At 36.1% G+C, this 23,530-nt stretch overlaps 2 protein-coding genes across 3 annotated transcripts in view; both read right to left on the bottom strand.

The window, feature by feature from the left end:
* The window catches only part of LOC134792764 (sortilin-related receptor-like), a 57,815-nt gene extending 43,375 nt beyond the window's left edge, over positions 1 to 14,440 (bottom strand). Inside the window, exon 1 of one of the 2 annotated variants that reach the window (XM_063764087.1) lies at positions 14,033 to 14,440. In XM_063764087.1, the coding sequence (XP_063620157.1) occupies positions 14,033 to 14,095 (63 nt within the window). In that variant the 5' untranslated portion in view covers positions 14,096 to 14,440. The remainder of the gene's footprint in view (positions 1 to 14,032) is intronic. The other variant, XM_063764086.1, reaches the window with a different exon arrangement.
* Positions 14,441 to 16,657: 2,217 nt separating this feature from the next.
* On the bottom strand, positions 16,658 to 22,763 carry LOC134792755 (isocitrate dehydrogenase [NADP] cytoplasmic). The gene is made up of 2 exons (XM_063764059.1): positions 22,706 to 22,763; positions 16,658 to 18,053 (listed from the first exon to the last, which is right to left on the bottom strand). The coding sequence occupies exon 2, from the start codon at positions 18,041 to 18,043 to the stop codon at positions 16,817 to 16,819; it is 1,227 nt and encodes a 408-aa protein (XP_063620129.1). The 5' UTR covers positions 18,044 to 18,053; positions 22,706 to 22,763; the 3' UTR covers positions 16,658 to 16,816.
* Positions 22,764 to 23,530: the final 767 nt, after the last annotated feature.

Genomic DNA, 23,530 nt, shown 5'->3' with positions numbered 1-23,530 from the left:
GGTTAGGAAACGACGAGTTTTCTCAAAATAACGTATAAGTATTGACATGTAGAAGAATTTCATGCTGCATGAGATATACTTATTTATATATATGACTATGAGAATGTTAATAGGTAGATAAGTATATATCACAACTCAGGCTCGGTATACGACTTGGTTGTCTGGTCAGCATCATTAGTTAGACAATATTAGGCACATTACATTCGTATCATATAAAACTAACTGCATAAAAATACTAAGGAAAGTTGTGTTGGTAACCCTATTCGTCCTATTTTATTTAGTTATTAATAGTGTAGGGGTTGAATGGTTTACTAAATAGGGGAAGAGGTATAAGAAAACAACAACGATCTCCTAATCTATCTCAACTTCTCAAGCGTCGCGTCGATTGCAATCATGAATCGGATAAAATGGCATTCCAAAGACAGGTTCATACACTGCAAATGAATAGATAATGTACAATACTTATCTCCGTCATCTGTAATCGATATCGAAACATAATACATAGGCTAATCACGCTGAGGAATGAATCGGACAACAGTTGCATACCTACTACTGATATTACTGATCGTTCAGAGAGCCACTATACCCGGGACCTAGGCTGTAGAAGCTATATCTCCGAACTTCAATACATAAGTAAATTAAACGCAATGAGTTAGTTGCTCGTACCTCGTATCGTACCACAGAGTCCACAGAATAAATAATAGTAGTACAGAAGGTTCACTCTCTAACAAAACGCGTCTATTACGACAGATATGACCGCTAGGTAGCGCAAGCGCGAGCAGGCGTCCGTTGCGCGGTGCGCGGCAACTACTATGGCTAGACACCAAAATTGGTGTAGGCCGCATGTACTTGTAGCGATGCGACGAAATCGCGGAGTGAGCCACGCCTGCTCGTACGCATATTGGTGCGAGCGTGATGTTCTGTGAGTGATGATAGTGACATTCGAATAGGCCTCCTCAGCTCGCTAAACATTGGCAATAACACACCTGGACCTAATTTGTAGACCACAATAGACATTGTATCAAGAAAATGGCGAATCGAAATTAGTTCCACGTTAAACAGTTCATTGTACCTCGACTACCTATTTGAGATTAGATCTTCAAATAGATTAACTTATTCAGTGAGATTTTTTATAAGGACTAGGTGAGATGAGATGTGATGAAACTAAATAACTGTCTTCTTTGGTAATTAAGTATCTAAGAAGTGAAGTGGCAGATAAGACTACCTACTGAAAATGTTTAAAACTACATCTGTGTGATGCATCTAACCACGTTTGTTTTAAAGTTGCATCAAAGAACTAAGGACTTTAGAAAATAATCTATGTTTATCTGTAATATTTTCTCTCTCTTCTTCAATTTAAGAGGTATCCTCTTGTCGGTGGAGTATTTTCCATTTCTCCCTCTCATAAGCCATAGCTTTGACCTCTTGATACGTACACGACACCAGCTTTTTCTTTTATTTGGTTGTAATATTTTAGGAGGTCTAAAACTGGGACGGTTCTAATTTGGACAAAATATGTAGGGACTTCTGAAATCAGTTTATAAATGACAGAGATTGAATGAATAGTTAGGTATTAAGCGGTTGGCAATAAGTAAGACATGCGTTGAAAAAACAATCCTCATGACGGGACTTGAATCATACATCGATAAGTACGCCTTTAAAATATTTAAATACGTTATTTTTTATTAGAATCTGTTATACCTAATATATCTTTGTCCCTTTGTCCTACTTTATAAACTTATGAACAATCCTGAGAATAAAAGAACAAGGTATTTCATAAACTATAATTACTGTTCCAATGAAGAAACTATGACTGTATTTAGTAGACGTACTAGACGTTAGCGATATACCTACACTCCACTACACTAACCTACTCGTAATCTGTAGTCTACATCAACACGGTAGCCAATAAGTATTCCAAGAGGATTAGGTGTTGTTGACAGTATCCATTATATCTGACCCTCTTTCCAACAGACAACTTATATCTTGGTGTCGAACAAATAATCTCTATTTGCCAAAGATGTTCTAAAAAAGCACCAAGTCAGCATTTTTAGAATTCGTAAGCTGAATATCGGTTCTCCAAGACAAATAACAAGCATCTGCTACTCGATAAATACGAGCTGACACTATCTGGAGGAAGTTACTATATCATAAATTGCTTCGCGCTTGAAAAAGTCAATCTAATCACTGTAAAAAAAGAACCTATTATGCAACGATAATTGGATAGGGTTATTGACCGTGTGACGACGCAAAACACATGTGATATGGTTTTTTGTATGTTTTTTGCAAATCACTTTCTCAGACCGTTTTTCTAGTTGATGTTGATACCAATCGCTACGTGCGTGATATCATTTGAGTTGGTTAATATGTTTTGCTACGCATGAGTTGGTTAACAAGGTTAATAAGAATTTTATTGTTGTGTATCGGAATTGAATTAGCTTAGCATTGAATGAAGATGATTAAAGTGGGGTATCTAGGTACCAGGAAATCCGCACTCGTTCTATATTTCACTTGGGAAAGTTTAATTTGACTTTTTTAATTTATGACTTCCTATGTTATTTTAATTGCGACTTCGTTTGACTTTCTTCTTCTTCTTCTTGTTAGGGGCTATATTAGGCTCCATTGCCTATGTATCACTACGACCATCCCTGATTTATAGTGATCGCCGTCTACTACAACTCTCGATCCAAACCTGCAACTTCGAACAGCTGCAGGATCTTTTTGATCTCGACAGACTTATTTAACTCCTCCGGGCGCAATATATATGTGTCTGCCCAGGATTAAGTCAATAGTGCACATTAAGCAATCGTTTGACCTTAGCCAGAAGACTGACAACTGCAGACTGGCGGTTTTCGTTTAAAATGGAAATGGGTATTTTAATATGGGTACTATAATGCCTGCTCCCAGGTTTATTGCGAGTTAAAGACATTTACATATACATCTTTACATACTTCGAGTGTAATGAGACTAATGAGAAACTCATCGTTACAGATCACGATTCGAACATAATATATGATCTCCTGTTCGAAAGGAGGTAACATAACTGAAGCATTAAGTTGTCATTGCTGATATACCTACCATACATATGTATAAGCCAGTAGGTAGGTAACGTGTGTATAAGCCATAGATACGTACTCTATATAATATTAGGTGAAGTAATTTCCTCATCAACACCACCTACTTATTTACTAATAATATACTTTAATCATTGCGCGGGATTGATGCATTACTAAGTAATTATTGCTTATCTACCTATTTAATTACACAAACGGGTCTACCGCGATATAACCTTTCCGTGACCACAGCTGGTGCAACTCAGCTGAAACGTCGGAATTAAAGGTAAAAACAATGAAATTATATCGCGGTAGACCCGTTTGTGTAATTAAATATGTGTACAAAACGCGAGAGTTTAAAGTGCTTATCTACCTCTTTAGCATAATTAAGGTTAAAAGCAAATGGCGTTATCACGGCGATCGTTAACGTAACGTCTGTTATTACTGACTTACTGAAAATAAGGTTACGCCTGATGTCAATAGCTTTTACTCACGCAGTTCTCTTGTCACCGACTGGGTTATTAAGTTTTTGCTAATATTACTACAACGCTTTGGTACTAATCTAATGTGTAATGTAACGTTCAGTGTAACTGTAATTTATTTTGCTATACAGGATGGAACATTTCTACGGACTGAGCTGGAAGGATTTTATCTAATTGATCTACAATCGAGTTATTATAATCGTAAAGCTGGATTAAAAAGTAAAATGTCACTAATAGGATATTCTTGTACGTAGCCTAAACAATTCCCCGTTTGCGTAGTATAACAACTATTTATTTTTATAAATGTACTGTACTTGTTAACTAGGTACATATAACATTTATATCTAACGAAACCTGAAAGGGGTTTATTCAGAATAGAGAAACGTTCATTGCTGACCGAGTAATTTTTATCATCATTAAGTTAACAAGTATATACCTACATTTATAAAAATAAATAGTTGTGTATGTTTAACTATTCGACAAACAGCTAACATTGACTTATTTTGACAGATGTACGATGTACCTACGTAACCTGTAAGTCTCCGCAAGCGTGTACAGAGCCGAAATTGGAGGACCCGCGCGAAATCGCCTTTTCATATAAACTTAGTCCTCATTTTCCTCATGGTCGACTGGTAGACAATTCCTTTTGGGATTAAGTCCACCATCTGTACATAATTGTATATCTTTGTGCAATAAAATTCAAATAAATAAATAAAACTCTGTACCATAATTACTTTTCCTACAAATCACGTTAGTCATTTATGGTTTCCTTTTAGCCCAGGAACACGAAGAAACTCTTTTAAGTCCATTCATGGAAAACCGATAAAATCGATTAAATACGTTCAGAATAGAACGATACGTTCTGTAGAACTTAAAGATACGGAAAACTAAATATGTAGGTATAGGTAGGTATGTAGGTATATACGCACGCGTGTGCTATAAACTTTCAATACCCGTATAAAGCAATAATTATCGCACACAGAAGTCGTTAAATGGAATGAAAACATTAAACATACAGTTTAATGCCTTTGCATTATCTATTTAAAAACAGTCAATCTCCGTATAAAGATAACTCACGCTAGACCGGGCCAGGGTCGGGTCGGAGCTTTCGGCGCTTCGTTTTCTATGGAAAGCACCACGTGATCACCGATCAGCCGTCATAGAAAATGACAAGTCGGACGCTTCGGCCCGGGCCCGGCCCGTCCTAGCGTGAGTCATCCTTTATGCGTGTGGGACCGGCGCAATCAGAAAATAAATATATTAGATATAGGTATTAGATATACCTACATAGACATACGTAGGTAGGTACTTATATGTAAGTAATACCTACGTGATAAAATTTACGTAGCACAGGTACATAATTCAATATCCGACAAAACTTTTTAAAATTATATGAAAAAGATACAAACGTTTAAGTAAAAGGTTTCGTTTCTGAAAAATATGTCTGAAAAAGAGAAGCGATGTCGCTAGTGTTGCAACTAAAAATTCTATAGGTATTCTATAGGTAGGTAGGTAGGTTCTATAGATATTATGTAGGTACTCGTATGTAGGTGTTTAAATTAAATAAATAATTTAAAAAAAACTTGTCGAACTCAATTATTTAAGGATAAGGTAGTTTAGAGTTTTGGAATTGGGACTTTTAAATCATTATTAATATTTATAGATAGAACATAATCCAACGACAAGGTGTACCTAATTATAGCAATACCTACATAATAACCTAATTATAAATCATGTATGTAGGTACCAATAACGAAACACTACACATTAATTAAACATACAGTTTGCAGAGAGGAGTCTCTTGTAAATAGATAATTAATGTTGGCTGTACTTAACAGTAAAGGGGCCCACTGATTAACACTATTAACAGTCAGTCGGACGGTATCGGCCTGTCAGTTGTTCGGAACTGTCAAAATTTTGTTCTAACTGACAGGCCGATATCGTCCGGCGGACTGTTAATCAGTGGGCCCCTTAACATCACGACGCGCCAAAAGTATCTGCCACGCCACTCGCGAATATTTTTCGAAATAGAGGCATATCTCTACAGTTCGCATTCAAAGGTAGCTAAGTATCTATCGCAATTATTCTACATATTAATAAATAAAAAAAAGCCTTTTATGTCTTGAACATTAAAAAAAAAATATATAGATATTTGATTAAGTTTTTAAATAGTTATTCAAGAACCCCGTGTTCAATTGTTCTACATATAAGGGCATAACACTTTTTGTTAAGCTATTAGAGAATGATACTTTTGAAATGAATAGATACTTTTGATACTGACTGTACTTTACCTGTACGGTTACCATCAGTTTGTCACTGACATAAACGCCGTCGAGAACGTAATTTACTTTCTATACATCCCGTTTGCACTAATATGCGAGTGCGAGCGAGATGTATAGAAAGTAAATTACGTTCTCGACGGCGTTTATGTCAGTGACAAACTGATGGTAACCGTACTGTTTTGTCTATAATTGTCACTGTCACAAAGTTCCATGTCGGTCCGTAGTTACCTAATTCAATTTGTTTCACAGTAAGTAGTTAAACTTATGCGCACCTAACTATTACTGCTAACTACTGCATCCGACTTGAAGCCCACCTACGATCATGAAATTGGGATTAAAGTTACGTGTACCTACTTGCAATCCATAAGTTGGCCGGATGGAAACCGTTCAAAAAGCGACTTTGAAGTATACTCGAAAAGGTTCAACTTGCAGTAGTGACTTCTTTAGGCGGTTGCTCATCTAATAATCAACTATACTCAGAGACTACCCCCAAAGACTCCGCAAAGAATTATTTTACTTGTAATATTATTTGCTAGGACACGGGCCAATATTGTAGTGGTACTTTAGCCAAGTGCCATTTATATATTTTGTACAAGATCACCCCAGGACCCACGTAAAACTTAATATTGAGTTAAACAATTCTTATTGTTGAGATTGTTGTTTTAATTAATTTAATGTAAATGGCATCCTAACCATGAACCACAAACCACTAAATATCCACAAATCGTAAACATGAACGCAACTTCAGCTTGCAAATTTAAGATTCATAAGAAATCTGTAATGAGCGATCTACGCTCTTATTCTTATGATATGTTTTCATTTTTCGCCTTATTACAAAGGAGTAAGGTGCAAAACTGCAGCAAAAGTGCAAATATATCTTTAATGTCGACTGTACATGCGCGTCAATGCGTGATAAACGCGAGTTATCACGTTCATTACATGCTCCGTCTAAAAGGTAAGTGATCTATAAGTTTACCTAATGCCGCATCTATCCGCTCGCGTGGGAATCGCGTCCGTAATTAGGGAACGCCGGGAGCGAAGCACCCAATTACCGGCTAGTGTTGCCATCTCTGTTACCAAGAAATAGCGAAATGGATGTGAGTTGAGTGAGGCTGAATAGTCTAACCAGGGAAAATATGCTCATCCCTTTCTTCAGTAAGGTGCTAGTACTAGCGTAAGACAAAGACAGTACCTGTCGACTAAAAAGTACACTACCTGCATAAGAGTAAATAAAAATATACATTAAAAGTAAAATGTTAATTTTAAAACCGTAAGGCACTAATATTTCCGATATTTAAATATGGCTACAAATATAAATGACCACCAAAAAATACTTTGGTACCCTAAATAAAAAAATCATGCTTACCAAAAAAAATTACTGAACACCAAAAAAATAAGGCCTAAAAATACAAAAGTACCACCACTTTAATTACGACTGCACTTCAAATTGTCTTCAAATACCAAATATATTGAATGATCACCAAAAATCATTAATGATCACCAAATCTTGAAGACCAAATTAATGCGATATTTTCACCTAAATAAACCACTATGATTACCAAAAAATGTATACATATTACCAAATAAAGTAAACTGATGCCAAAATTACTAGCCCCTCCCGCTCAACCCCCCGTAGCCCGCATCGCATACCTACCTAACCTAATCTACTTTTCTAGTAGCATTTCGTTATGCTACTAGAAAAGTAAGTTAAACTGCTATCAGTTAAGTGGGTTAGCTTAGGTTAGCACTGCGACCCTTACAGACACGAAATGGTACTAGAAAAGTAGGTTTGGTTAAGTTTCAACTGCTACCCATACAGATACGAAACGCTACTAGAAAAGTGGGTTAGGTTAGGTTTGAACTGCGACCCTTACAGAAAATAAATACTACTAGAAAAGTGGGTTAGGTTAGGTTTGAACTGCGACCCATACAGAAACGAAATGCTACTAGAAAAGTGGGTTAGGTTAGGTTTGAACTGCGACCCTTGCAGAAAAGAAATGCTACTAGAAAAGTGGGTTAGGTTAGGTTTGAACTGCGACCCTTACAGAAACAAAATGCTACTAGAAAAGTGGGTTAGGTTAGGTTAGAACTGCGACTGTTACAGAAATAAAATGCTACTAGAAAAAGATGACGAAGTGGATTAATTAATTTAATAGGATAACGATATATTAAATGTTTGCACATTTTTAATTAAAATGTGGTTACAATTCTTGTGATCATTTACTATTTTTGCGTTTACAATGATTATTTTGGAGCCATTTGCTTTAATAGGATAGCAAGATTTAAAAATTTGGTTATCATTGTACATTAAAATGGAGTTCAAATTTTGGTGGTCATTAACTATTTTTGGGTTTACAATGATTATTTTGGTGTCATTTTCTTTAATAGGATAGCAAGATGTAAAAATTTGGTTATCATTTCACATTAAAATGGGGTTTGAAATTTGGTAATCATTGACTATTTTTGGGTTAATAATGATTAGTTTGGTGTCATTTCCTTTAAAAGGATAGTAAAATGTAATAAAATTGGTAATCATTTCACATTAAAATGGTGTTATAATTTTGGTGATCATTCATGATTTTAGGGTGGTAAAATAGATTTTTTTGGTATTAAATTTTACTAAATCTGGTGATCAGTTAAATAGCAGCCTTTAAATATGTAGAGGTAAGTATGTCAAGCTGTTGTGAAATTAATATATTTTTTAACTGTAATAGGTAGGTATATTCATTATATCACTGCTCTCTGTGTATCAATTTATATTATGTACTTTTCATTACCAGTATTATTCAACTATCAACTTAGTTTAGTTAATAGTTAAACTCGAATTTCGCGACTTTTACCACATTTCAACTTATTTCGAATAGAATCACATAATGATTCCAATTTAGTTTTCATTAAATTCAAAAGGCTCATAGTCGGCATGTCGCAAGTGATCACATAACCATGCCGAATGAAGCCCCGCAATTTTATTCCATACCATATTAAATTAAAACAAATGCATTTATGTAATATGTCTGTATGAGTTCATTGAGTAGCGGAAAACCACCCTATATTTTTTTCCGATGTTACATTTTCATGAATCGCTGCAAGTGGGCATTCTATTCCAGTAAATAGCTTGACAGTAATGATGCTCATGTAATAATTATAAAGTGTGATGGGTAATTGTTAGTTATTTAGCTGTAAGTGAAGTTTAATAGTTTCCGTGATATAAGTTTAATGACTTTTTGTACATTTTTCAACAGTAGCTACTTCAGTTTTAGTGATTGCATCAGCTCATTATATAGTCAAGTAGGTGAAGTAGGTACTTATAAAGAATCAAATACGTGTAACATGGTCTCAAAAACTAGTAACTGCTTAAAAAGTATAATAATATGAATAAGAACCGAAGATCAGTGAATTTTCGCGGCATCGCAGCATAGTCTAATCGTAGAAAGGTTTTGTACTGATATCGCCCAAGCGATAGTAAGCGAAGTATTTGGAATAACCTAACATTCATAAATAAGACCAGATCTTATATAAGTATAATAAGTATAATAAAATATAGTAGCTTACATGAGTAACCTTAATTGTCATATATCTAATATCTTTATACTTAGCGGTTGGTCTTAAAACCCGACGTTAGATCCGGAACACGACTGATCCTGGCACAATCAACATGGCTCAGTAAGTTCAGTTTATAGGTGGCAATATAGGATATATATGGTTGGCAATATAAGAGATTTATTAGAAACGTCTAACAAAATATAGATCAGACATATTTATAAGTCCCTAAAGTAGCGCCATCTAGATTTCAAAAAACAACCCCTCGTCTTTTAGCTATCTTCAGCTTACCCGCCATCTGATAGTACCTACACAATCTTCGTTAAGCCAAATTGTGTGGTAAAAGTGGATTCACCTAAATAGCAAAATACCGGCAATGGCAATTGTAACACGACAAGATGGCACTGCAAGATGTTTTGATGTTTCTTCCTTAATATCTCGCAACTAATAACATGTAGAGTTTTTTTTTTGCATGTAGTCAAAATAATCAATGTTATATTATAATTGCACCGTGTCCAATGAGGCTGCTGAAGCGTGTTTATGTGCTAAATAGGTCTCTTCTCGCTCTACAAAATATAAGCATAACATACACATAAGCTTAACATACATTTCATAGTTACAAGTTTTGAAGACTTCTTGAATATTGTTGCGTTTCCGAATATGTTTGCCAAAATAAATATATACATGGGGTGAAACAAATGACTCTTAACACTAAGGCGTTCCATGGTCAAGGGTAGTCTCTTCTTTTACTTCAACCCTTTTCCACCCACTATGGGTGGTCTATACGTCTCCTCATGCGCATTTTCCTCGGTTTTGAGTAGGGAATGCAAATCGGTTATTTTTTGTATGGAAATAATCGGTTTTTAACCGAAACCACGGTTATTTCCATACAAAAAATAACCGATTTGCATTCCTTAGTTTTGAGTTATTCAGGCTTCACTCTTAAGGTAACGTAGAAGTAATCAGATTGTGCAGGGAAGACACGCATGCTATGGACTGACTGCTGTACATGGATCCAAGGAGACACACACTAGTCTTATACACGACAACACGACATTAAAGTACAGCGACTGTCAAGAAGACGACACATCTCTAGTCAGGAACATCATCCAGGAATTTTATCAATAATCCCTAATCAACGTAATCTCGTTAAGTAACTTATCGATGCTATACTGCACCGAGTGCTAAATCGATTTTTAATCGGCGAGCAATCTCGAGACGGTGATGAATAGGAATCATGTGAACCAGAGCCCGTAATTGGGTGCACCCGAGCGGCTCTAGTAATTGATATGGCAGGCTAGCGGTTCTCTGCCGTGTGTCGTAGCCTTGCCAGTGCTTTGTCGGTGAGACGATATCTTATCGAAAGCACTACGACTGGTATACGACATGACGTTGACCATGCCTAAACCGCCAGGACACGAAATCTTGGCTGGGAAAATACTATCTGTAATATCAGGGCACGTATTTAACCGGTCAACTAATTAATCGAATTTGAGTAGTTTAAAAAAATAGAAATGGGTACTAAAATTAATAGATTGGCAACAAAAACAGAGCCTTGAAATATATCAATATGAGACAACATTTTAATGCCGTTACAGCTTTTGTTTATTTTTAGGCAGGTACCAAATATTTATCTGGCAACTGAATTATTATATTGGAGACCATTTTATGAAGCACATTTTATAAAGAAAACGGCTATCTATTAAAATGAAGTTCTTTAAAATATTTTGTTTGATCACTACACGGTCAACCTAACATGCTCCTCCTCGCTTCGCTCGTCGTCGCACCTATCTTTTGACTCTTGCAGAACACCGTGATAACTATTGAAATTAGTAATTAAACATTTAAAGACCTAACGGTATAATAGCCATTAGGTGTTTCATGATTAGGAATTTCGACTATAAGTATAATTTGTGGTGTTTTGTGGATTAGGAAATTTGTCAATTTAAAGTACTAGGTATGCATTATGTTTAAATTATTTAAAAAACCGGGCAAGTGCGAGTCGGACTCGCGCACGAAGGGTTCCGTACCATAATGCAAAAAAAAACGAAAAAAAAAGCAAAAAAAAAACGGTCACCCATCCAAGTACTGACCACTCCCGACGTTGCTTAACTTTGGTCAAAAATCACGTTTGTTGTATGGGAGCCCCATTTAAATCTTTATTTTATTCTGTTTTTAGTATTTGTTGTTATAGCGGCAACAGAAATACATCATCTGTGAAAATTTCATTTTCTATCACGGTTCGTGAGATACAGCCTGGTGACAGACGGACGGACGGACGGACGGACGGACAGCGAAGTCTTAGTAATAGGGTCCCGTTTTACCCTTTGGGTACGGAACCCTAAAAATGGACTATTTCAAGCTTATGTATACCTATAGGTATCTTAGGTATTCTGTACAACAACCAAATTTTATGATCGCTTTACAATATTAGTTTCCAACTTATTATTTTAGACGCCAGCCTATCAATTTAAATTGCCTATAATTTTTTTGGGTGGCTTGATTTTGCTGCCAGTTTTTTTAATAATATGATGCTTAAATTTGAGGCTAATATAAATTTATTGGCGCTAAAATATTAATGCACAGCCAAATTATATTATTATAGCCCCAGTGAAAGTTCCTGTTTAATATTTTAGTTGCCCGGTTAATAATAAGCCTAATATCAGCACAATCATTTGTTTATACTGTGTGTGGAAGTTTTCTAAGTATTACCTAAGTCTTTTGGGTCCGTGGTCCCATAAGCGTGGGATTCCGTCTATGTCCTTTTTCCACCACTTGTGTATTTCCGACAGTAATTTTAAGCTTTTTACATGGTAGATTTCATCGAAATCTATGTAGTAATTCAGTCATAAAAACAGAAACATTTTACTTTCGTTACTTTATAATATTTGTAAATAATGTATGTATTTCCTTTGTTTGGGTCTTTATATCTACGAGTTTAAATGTGCTTCACATGGCATGTATTCTATAGTCACGGCAATGAACGAAAATACCGGTAGCTACGACTCTACGAGTAGGTACACTTTTAAAGAACGATTTAGACTCGATTTGAAGCAAGTGCAAGTACAAGCAGACACCGTGTTGCAATCATTACAGTTAGTTATCGTAAGTTTGTAATGGACTAATGTATGTTTAGATGTGAAGATAACGTTTTGAACGGCATTTAAAACCTGATTAGTGATGGAGATAAATTAAATGTGGAGTTAGATTTATGTTTCACGGGTTTTTTTTATTGAGTGTGACTAATTAAATACTGTGGTAACTCGTGCAATTTAAAAATAGGTACCTAATAGGCACTTAGAGTCAGACCAAGCTAAGTTTTTTGATAGACCAGAGGGTGCAAGTGTTAAGTGACCGTCCCAATTTCATAGAAGATTGACGTTGTTGACTGACTGAATGGTCTGATTAACAGTTTACTTATTTAATTAGGTTAAAGGCAGAGTAAAAACTTATTAGTGATTTTTGTTTCGCTTTTAGTTTGTAGCGTGGGTAAATTACTTAACTAATAATACTTAGTTGTGTAGTCGTATGTAGTATTTATCAATTTCATCGCCTGCTTCTATCTAGGTTCTATCCAATCTCACTATAATTAGGAACATTTCGTTCGTTTGGGACAAGTTTCAGGTTATACAGGTGATATAGAGATACGTAAATTATAGTTATATTTAGTTATTAATTTTTTTGGGACACGACATGGATTTAAATGATTTAAATCTATTTAAAAGATCCTTGACTTTGACGACGGGGCAGTCCTACCGCAGCCCTAGCCCAGACTCTTTATGTTTTTCTTGTTTTAGTTTATAAACGTACTTAATGTGATTTGCTGTTTGAAATATAGACTTGTTTATTGAAATATTTTTTTGAAGTGAATACTTCTTTAGCATAGCTGTGCACTTTTTGTGATGGGGAAAAAATTTTAAACTCGCGAGAGCGTAACACGTAAGACGTGACGTCACGTGTGACCGACACTGTTACAATGTCATTGAGTTTTTCTTTTTTTATTTAAATGCCATCTAGTGAGTTTCCCTCAAACTGGTACTAATATTATAACTGTAGTACTCACAGTGATGTGCTTAGGGGTTTCAAATGCATTCATCAAACGATTAAGTAATAAGGTTTTAATATAAATGTACCTATACCTAACATCCTGTACCTACCTAGATATATACTTAGAGTTATATTAGGAAGACTAGCAATTTTGTAAAAAAATACTGTAGGTATACAAATAACTTAAAACACGTACCTAAATACATAAATAAGTTAGTTTATAGCAATTCAAGCTTTGTATTTATTGCCTTCGACCGTGTAGGTACTGAATATTAGGCAAGTAGATGAGATAGACAAAACAGTTGTATCAATATTCAATAGTGAAACCAATGTTTGCCATTAACTTGCTTGATATTTTTCATGAAACTGTAGACCGGTATACTTTAAAATAAGCAGACGTATTATGACTGTGCTATACGATGTGGTATAGGTACCTCCTACAACAGATAAATAATAAATAACTTACACCTATCCCATAAAATATTATAATGTAGGTTTAAAGTACCTAGGTACTTAATAATTATTGAAAAAATAAAAATATTTGGTAACAATCATAAAACTACGTAGTAACTGCAAATTTTCATAAGTAACGTTTAAGTATATAAAAAACACATATATAAATGCTTACCACAGCAATATTTATTACGATGAACCATCGCAAAAGCATCAAATAGTCTGATTTTATAGACATGTTTCACGCGCACATAAACTTTGGGGTGGATTGTCGGTTGTTGCCGCGAGTCGGTTCCCGCCAAGCGTGTCCGCGAAGTTGGCAGCACCGCACGACTGTTGACTGACGCTAAGCCCGCCAAACTGAAGCAGCAAGCACGGAGAGCTTCGCGAACCGACTCTGAATGGCCCTCTCGAACGGAGGGAGAACGGCGGGAGGGCCGCCTTACACCTCAAAGGAGAAAGGCACTAAGCACACTAAGAGCTGGTGCAGTCTTACTGCTTACTGTGTTTCGATGATCGTGTAGGGGAAACCGCGTCAACCGCCTCCGGTAATTCACTAAGAAAAGTTATTTGCTGACTCGCATCTACAGGGAATCGTTCGATTTGTAAAAATATAATATTATTTGAGTTTATAGTTCGATTTGATTTAAGTAGGTAAGTATGTTTGTTTTCTATTTTGATTCAGTCAAGATGTTTCATTTTGATTCCACTAGTTATTTTATGAAATATCATTAATTTGGACATTCATCTCCTTAAGATACTTACTCTAAAACCTCTCTAATCTCTAGATGTTTATATTGATTATAAAAAACCGGACAAGTGCGAGTCGGACTCGCCCACCGAGGGTTCCGTACTTTTTAGTATTTGTCGTTATAGCGGCAACAGAAATACATCATCTGTGAAAATTTCAACTGCCTAATAGCTATCACGGTTCACATGAGATACAGCCTGGTGACAGACGGACGGACGGACGGACGGACGGACAGCGGAGTCTTAGTAATAGGGTCCCGGTTTTTACCCTTTGGGTACGTAACCCTAAAAAGACAATTCCCAAGTTCGAATTCTTACCATCCGGCTCGAAGGACCATAAGTTAAATTATCAATCTTGCACCGTATTAGCGTTGCGTTAAATTGACGACTTTCCTTACTATTACTGTTTTATTATTATTTATTGTAAACTGTTTATACGCACGTATTTGTATTCATGATATGTAATATTATTATTTGTTTACCTAAAGTTTAAACTTGTTTGTTAGAGCGTTAGTTAAAATTATGTTTCTTTAGTGTTTTAAGTGACCGAATAACAACGGTTAATGCGCACACTGTTTGAAACAAACTTACATGCCTATAAGTGCATTGTATAATACACATTCGAAACCCCTCCTCCGCTATAATATTAACTAAATAATTTAGCTTTGCGCCCTTGTATTAAAAACACGTAAACACAATAAAAATCTCCCCTTTGCAGGCCGTACAGCTAAGCACTAAAGGAACTTATTCTTAATAGTATACTGGTCGTCATAAGCAATTTATTATCTGAGCCAAAGCGTTGAGGATGTGACACAACTGGTCTATTTCAAAACACTGCGCATCGCTTCCATATGACCAGTATAAGAAAATCTGTTAGTGTTCTCCAGGTCAATGTGTATTAGGATTAGGAACATTTGAACAAGACGATTGTGTGATTTGTGAGTGAGGCAAATGCACCGGACGTCTAGATAACGTGCTTGCGGTCGGCCGCGTCAGAGCAACGGAATGAGAGGTTACGACTTACCACATGAGTTCCATTTGAACTCTAAAAAGCCAACTTGATTTGATTCTGTTTTGACATAACTTGCAGTGCACGTGCACTAATATAAATAAGTAGGAGCGAGATGTACTGCGACAATGTCAAATTAATGTCTATCAAGTTAAGATTTTGATAGTTCAAATGTGGTTCGAGATCTACAATCTACATTTCTATTTTCTACATCTACTTACGTTTAAACCATTTAGTGCTCAATATTATCCTTACTCTATGATATTTATCGTAAAATGTGGAACTTGGGGCTACAGAGCATATTTTAGTAGTAACATGTGTTGTTTATAACGCATTTACTCTCCGTAGGCGATTCTCAGGTTTGTGCATAATTTATCGCTGTAACAGCCTATTGTTGCATAAAACTCGACTACCTTACTGTGCAATACCATACATTTTTTGAATACTGGCTGGAGTGCAGTTTATTCTTTTTACTTTATCTCTACAGGAGGCCTAGCCAAATCGTACATCGACAAACGAATAGAAAAAACCGGACAAGTGCGAGTCGGACTCGCCCACCGAGGGTTCCGTACTTTTTAGTATTTGTTGTTATAGCGGCAACAGAAATACATCATCTGTGAAAATTTCAACTGTGACAGACGGACGGACGGACAGCGGAGTCTTAGTAATAGGGTTTTACCCTTTGGGTACGGAACCCTAAAAATGTATCGGGTTGACAAATGCTACGAAGTCACGTGACTATTTACATACATACATTATTTATCAATTGGCGTTTTCAATCAATGTTTGTCATCTTGGCTAGGCCTCCAGGTTTTCAGGTCAATTCAACCACTTGACGTAAATAAATCGAATAAATAACTAATTGTTTATGCCTGTTTGTACAGGTTGGCATATACATACCTACATAATATAATGGATGTCATTTGTTAAGTTCCTTTTATTTACGTCAACTGTTTTAAGTCCCTCTTATACTAGATCAAGGTAAAAATTAAGCAGCAGCTTAAAGATACCTATGAACAATAAAGGCATGATAAAAACGTAAATGAAATATATTTATTAAAATAAGAAAATATGAATACCATCAAATAAATAAAAGCATATAAATTCAGCATTACATTACATGTATAAATAGGTACCCTTTATCCCATTTTGAGACAGAATAGTATAAAACTCTTAAATCTAGAGTTTCGCTTCAGGCAGTCATTTGCCAAGGCGCTTCTTTAAGTTTTCGGCCAGTTTATCCATGAACTCGAACGTTTCGTAATAGTCCGCCCGTTTTACATTATTCATACCCTTAATGCAAATAGCAAGATCTTTAGTCATGACGCCTCCTTCAATCGTGTCGATACACACGCTCTCGAGGGCCTCAGCAAAGTTCTTAAGCTCAGCGTTATCATCTAACTTGGCGCGATGTAGCAAACCTCTCGTCCATGCGAAGATGGAAGCAATAGGGTTGGTGGAAGTCTCCTTTCCTTGCTGGTAGAAACGGAAGTGCCTGGTCACGGTACCGTGAGCAGCTTCGGCCTCCACTGTCTTGCCGTCGGGGCAGATGAGCACGGAGGTCATGAGACCCAAAGATCCGTAACCCTGAGCAACAGAGTCCGACTGGACGTCACCGTCATAATTCTTGCACGCCCACACGAAACCCCCTTCCGATTTCATGGCGTAGGCGACCATATCATCGATCAGCCTGTGTTCGTACCAGATGCCGGCAGCTTCGTATTTTGCCTTGTATTCTTTGTCGTAAATTTCTTGGAAGATGTCCTTGAAGCGTCCATCGTACTTCTTGAGAATGGTGTTCTTGGTGCTCAAGTACAGGGGGTATTTCCTGTCCAAAGCGAATTTGAATGAGGAATGCGCAAAGTCGACAATGGATGCGTCAGTGTTGAACATGGCAAGAGCAACTCCGGCACCCTTGTACTCGTTTACAACGTGCTTAATAGGCTCTCCAGAGGGAGGAGTCCAGATGAGCTCTAGTTTGCCCTCGCCGGGGACAACGAAGTCGGTGGCCTTGTACTGGTCGGCGTGAGCGTGACGGCCGATGATGATAGGCTTCTCCCAGCCAGTGACGAGGCGGGGAATGTTTTTGCAGATAATAGCTTCCCTGAAGACAGTACCTCCAAGGATATTACGGATGGTACCGTTCGGGCTCTTCCACATTTTCTTGAGATTGAACTCCTTTACTCTATTCTCGTCGGGAGTGATCGTGGCGCACTTGATGCCAACATTATATTTCTTGATTGCGTTGGCGCAATCGATTGTGACCTGATCGTCAGTCTTATCACGGTATTCCATGCCCAAGTCATAGGTATGCAGCTCGATGTCCAGGAAGGGCAATATTAGCTTGTCCTTGATGAGGTCCCAGATGATTCTGGTCATTTCATCACCAAGGATGTCAACGACGGGTCCAGCCTTGATTTTCGACATGTTGGTTTTTCTGTAACAATAATAAAATAACGCTACGAAAATAATGTGAATATGGAATTGTTTATACTACGTCAAAATTCGACGCATTATCTGACTATTGCATTTATTATTTTGTTCACGAATCGATGCTAAATGACTGCTGCTGGATGGCGTGTAACTTTTTGGTGGTTATTTTCCTTACGTTTAATAACTTTATAAAGTCTAACTAAACCTTTGGAAACACATAATACATTATTATCATGTTTTCTTAAATAGGTATGTACTTGACACATGACTAACAAATATTATCTGATTTTATTTAATTAATAAAAGCACTTCGCTTTAACATTCTAGTTTCAGTATTTTTTTTTTAATTTCAATTATTTTCAATGTAGCTTATAAGTATAGCTATGATAAATGTACCCTATACAAAATCGTGCTCCCTAAGTACTACTAGCAGCGGGTGGCTAAAATTCTTTTTTTTATATATAATAGACTCAGCCGCGTTTATTATGTTATTGTTGGATATTATTATATATTATATCTAGATTATCGAACACCCCTACGCTCTTAAGCAAAGGTTACGAGCCTTATCACATTACTAGCAATAATATTATAACATAGGTAGGTCAATCACTCGCAATAGTAACCTTGATAATGAACGCGCTAGCTATTAATACAATTGGTAGAGCTACTTGCCCAATAGCGTCTATTGGAATAGCATAAAAATGGCTGACTTAAGTGTACAAGATAAAGAGTAAAGACCCTTTCTCTAATAATTTTGATTGATATTTTGGGAAAAAGGATACACCTTTGCAAAGAACAACTACCGACATATCGAATAATTACATAGGGCGCTTATAAATTCACGCTCCCCTTGCGGTCTCGCATTACCGTCAGTCTACATAAAAGTAACTACAAAGGCATTTGCAGAATGGGGTTGGCAACTGTCAAAGGTTTGCCTAGATGGCGCCATCATAGCTTGCCCCTTTTTCTATGAGATTTGGCTTAAAGAGCTGGCATCCAGGGTATTAAAAAAACAAAAATTTGACACAATTCTAGGGATTGACGGGGCAAGCTATGATGGCGCCATCTGCTAAAAACTTCCACCGGCCAACCCCATTGGAAAGTATCACCTATCTTAAAGACGCCTATTAGTTATGATTATATGGCGAAGAAAATGTTAGAAGTGAAACAACTACCATGTGTCATGCTAACACTAATACCTATAAATATATGTATCATTGCCATCATTGGTAGCGTAGGTACCTATCTATCTATTATTTAAAGTGATAAGAGTGTACGTGTCGTGTCAATACTAGTTGCTAAAGATACCGCGTATGTGACGTTATTCAAAGATAAAAATAACAAGTTTAAGGCAAATTTACTATATTGAACTTTGAAGATAAATGTATCAAAGCGCATCACAAAATGAGATAGGGCGCATTATCTCAAATGGCACTATGGAAGAATGAGTAGATATCTTCAATAAATAATTCCACTATTCAATAGTGGTTCAAATTAAACAATTATTAGCCGCTACTAAAATAATGTTGCGAAATAAGTTTATAAGTACATACTCATTTTGAACTATACCTACTATACTATATTGTACTTTTTGTACATAATTTACACAGAAATTATGTACAAAAAGTACAATATTTTTTAATATTACCTTAGAAGAATTAAAATGTGTTTTTGGAGAAAATAATGGATGTGTTGAATTTTCGCTAGATTACGGTCTCATTATTTGGGGTTATTAGGGTAACTTAATATCTGTACCTAAGTATTTAAATTTAATGTTGTTACTTAAATTGAATGTTCAAAAGAAATGTAAGGGCCTTAAGGCCCATAAGTGTAAGTGTACGGCGTTTCGGAAGTTTGAATATTTGTAGATACTTAAACAAGTTTTTTTATTAGGTACCTACTTCCATCAAATTCTAAAACAATAGATCCTGTAATATTAGTAGTCACGCGATGTTAAAGCGTGTTTCACAATAAAAACGGACATGCAATGTCTATAAAATATTTAACAATTTGTAATTAGACAGCTAATCATAATCATGTTAACCCTGTTCAGACGATTATTTTTTTAAATAGGTAATTAAAAGAAATATGATTCTGCACAATATATGAATAGGTAATTTATATCAATTAATAATGTAAGTACCTACTTGATTGTTTTTTAGAAAAAGTATTTAATAAATTATTTTAATACGTAGTTGGCATTATTTTTTGTAAATAACTTTAAGTTATGTTATACTCGGTTTCGTCCTCTATATTAGCATAAGAGACACATGTAGTATCGCGTAGCGCATGCCATTTCACACTATTTTGAGAATTTAAAAGTTTTTTTTTTCTTTAAGGTAGATTGCCTACCCGCTCCCGACTTCATTCGCTTTTTAGTGCCCCGCCGTTTCACATCGCGCTCCCGTATTAAAGTGATAAAATATTAGCTATATATGGTAGCTAAGAATCAATGGAAAAAAATATTTGTGACATTAAAGAATCAAGCGAAATTTTGCTAAATCTTTATATAAGTAGGTAGGTATTTCTATGGCTTAAGAGTAAAAAATCATAAAAAAAAAATGTAGTAATTGTGGTTTAATGATTTAAATTAATGTAAAGTTTTAATTGTAATATCTTTATTTTATATTGTACTTTATCGTTTAGTTTAGAAATGACATTTGTTCCTATTATTATTCTGATTTAATAAAGATTTTTTTCCACTCCTAAAAAAAACATATTATTATTATACAACCACTTGTAATATTTAATATTTAATCTCATTTTCTCGGTTTTAACTTAAAGAGTTGCTTCTTACATAATACAGTCCAATTTATCTACTACACATTATAAGAATAAAAATAATAGGGCAGCTTGTGGCGAGCTGTTGGGGAGTAACGACCCCACGGACCCGAGTGCTCCCGAGAGTCGGTCAGGGTCTCCGTCTCCGGCGTGTCTTCGTCGGTCGGAGTGGACCCCAAGGGGACCCGCAGGACTCTCAGCTCTGGCTTGCCTTCATTGGCCGTCCAGAGAGGAGTCGCTAGAGCTATATGCTCCAGGGGTGGAAGTGAAAGATGCATAAGACGCGAGTTGGCACAGTGGCTGGTAACAGCCACTGGGTAGAAAGCGGCGCACACCTCTCGACACCCCTGAGCCGCTCACACCGATGTTGCTCCTGGTCGTCTTTACGACGGCAGTTTCAGGGGCCCATCTAGTCAGCGGCGAGTCACCGCCTGCCTCGATGACGGTGTTAACATTGTTATGGCAGGTGTCCGGACCTCTTTTACAATAGCCCAATCTCATTGTCCACCCAAACATCAATCCATAGACCGGTATACTGTTCACTTTTTCTACAATAGTCCCAATGCCTGCTGCGACCGGTTCATGGGTGTCTATTGTTGCGTCTGTGAACGGGTTCCAGCAGGCGTTCTACATGACAATAAAGCTCTCCAAAGGGCCTCTACGTGTTGGATCTATATCCCCACGCAAGCCTATCAAAAGACCGGGATTTATAGGCCCGTGATATCTAAGGAGATACAAAAAATAATAATAAGTGGAGCAAAATATATCTTTTTATGTGTTTCAGCTACAACCATAAATTAATCTTTGAAGTTGTATCATGTTTTCTTGAAACAATCAAATAATATTAAATATAGGGAAACTTTGCTAGTTGTATCATTTTTGTTAGTTTTAGCACTTTTAGCACCTAGAATTATTATGTACAAGACTTACTAGCTTACTACCAGCAAATATTGCTTAAATAATAGTATATGATACCAGGAGTAAAATATATCATGAATATCTGATTTGGTTAGATACATATGACATTATTACCCTGACTAGCAATGATAACATTGATAATGTGATTGGTTGTGTCTCAGGCATTATGTCCGGCTAGAATGTTAAAAATAAATTAAATGCTGACTAGCAATTTTGAATCAAAGTCAATTATTAAAGATAAAAGTATTTCTCATATAATATAGTATTTTAATGATAGAATAATAAAACTGAAAAAGACTTGGGCACCATAGTTCGGATATTATGTATTAATGATTTGCAATTGAGCACAGGCCTCCTCTCATGCGCGAGAGGGCTTGGGCTATAGTCCCCACACTAGCCCAATGCGGATTGGGGAATGCAGGTTTCCTCACGATATTTTCGTTCACTGAAAAGCTAGTGGTAAATATGAAATGATGTTTCGTACTTAAGTTCCGATAAACTCATTGGTACGAGCCAGGATTTGAACCCTCGACCTCCGGATTGAAAGTCGGACATCATATCCACTCAGCAACCACCGCTTCATTTAAAATACAAAAATTGAAATAGTGCAAATTAAACCGCTACAATAATTCTATTGATTTTTTTAATACAACATCTTGATAACAATTTTATTATCAGTGACTGTGCTAACACTGATAACTTTTGTAAGTAAAACATTTGTATTTAGGTATCAAAATGAACAAACTGACTCAATAAAGCTTATGAATTCTGAAAAGAATGCTACATCATCACCTTATTTACCATACAGTATTATTATTTAACTACCTATGAATTCTAGGCAGTCTTTACAGAAATATATTACCAATCACTGTTCCTAATTGTTAGCCTTAAACACTAAAAGTAGTAATAAAAAGTATAATATCAAGAAATAGAACTCAGAAACACTAAAACACTTACATGCTTATTATTTACAAGTATTTAGTGAACAAGGGACTCACTGCCACTAGCAACAGGCAACTGAACTTCGATTTTTTAACATTCTATGTCAATTACATGGTCAATTACAATTGTAAATCAAGGAGAAACCTTGAGAACAGGTTGTCGCTGAGCAAATAACCAGTACAAAGTTCAAGTTGTTACCATATAAAGTCCCTGTATTATGTCTAAAAAAAGAAAGTATCTAGTAAACATCGACATGTTAAGAAGTTTATTATAGGAAAACTGAATTAGTGAAAGTCTAAATCAAATTGCTTACCAATAGTAACTATATAACCAATTGGACACGTCGTTCCCTACCGACTACCACGAATCAACTGCTCTGTCTCTTGATAGTAATTGATAACAGAATAATTTTGACTGACCAATTGTATGAAGTCATTATCATTCGGTTTCTGGGAGTATAATCGGCCACATCACGACGGGATCGTGTAAGGTGTAATAAGAGTAAATTAATATCAGTCTATTACTCATCATAACTGTCACTAGGGGTTTAGCACAAGAAGTGAATAATCTTCGTAAAATAAACGCTTTATAAATAAAAGAAAATCACCTACCAATTAATTAATTAGCACCAAAAAACAACTGTTAGCCGAGCCGTGAGCTGTGCCGTTCCTTTCCTTCCTTCCGTCACTTCACATCAAAGAGAATATAATCACTACGTTTTAAGAGACGGGACTTCCATACTAGCGATTTGATTAGCTGTGTGTATGTTTGGTTATCCAATCATTACCAACATGTACGACAAAGAACTGTCAAAGAACAATAGTACCAACATAACAGACT

The sequence above is a fragment of the Cydia splendana genome, chromosome 8, assembly GCF_910591565.1.
Source record: "Cydia splendana chromosome 8, ilCydSple1.2, whole genome shotgun sequence".
In the NCBI taxonomy this organism is placed as follows: Eukaryota; Metazoa; Arthropoda; class Insecta; order Lepidoptera; family Tortricidae; genus Cydia; species Cydia splendana.
The sequence above is the reverse complement of the archived record's forward strand: the minus strand, read 5'-3'. Positions and strand labels throughout refer to the sequence as shown.

What these genes read in the sequence shown, in the direction of transcription:
- LOC134792755 (XM_063764059.1), bottom strand. Translation starts at nt 18,043, where the DNA reads ATGTCGAAAATCAAGGCTGGACCCGTCGTTGACATCCTTGGTGATGAA.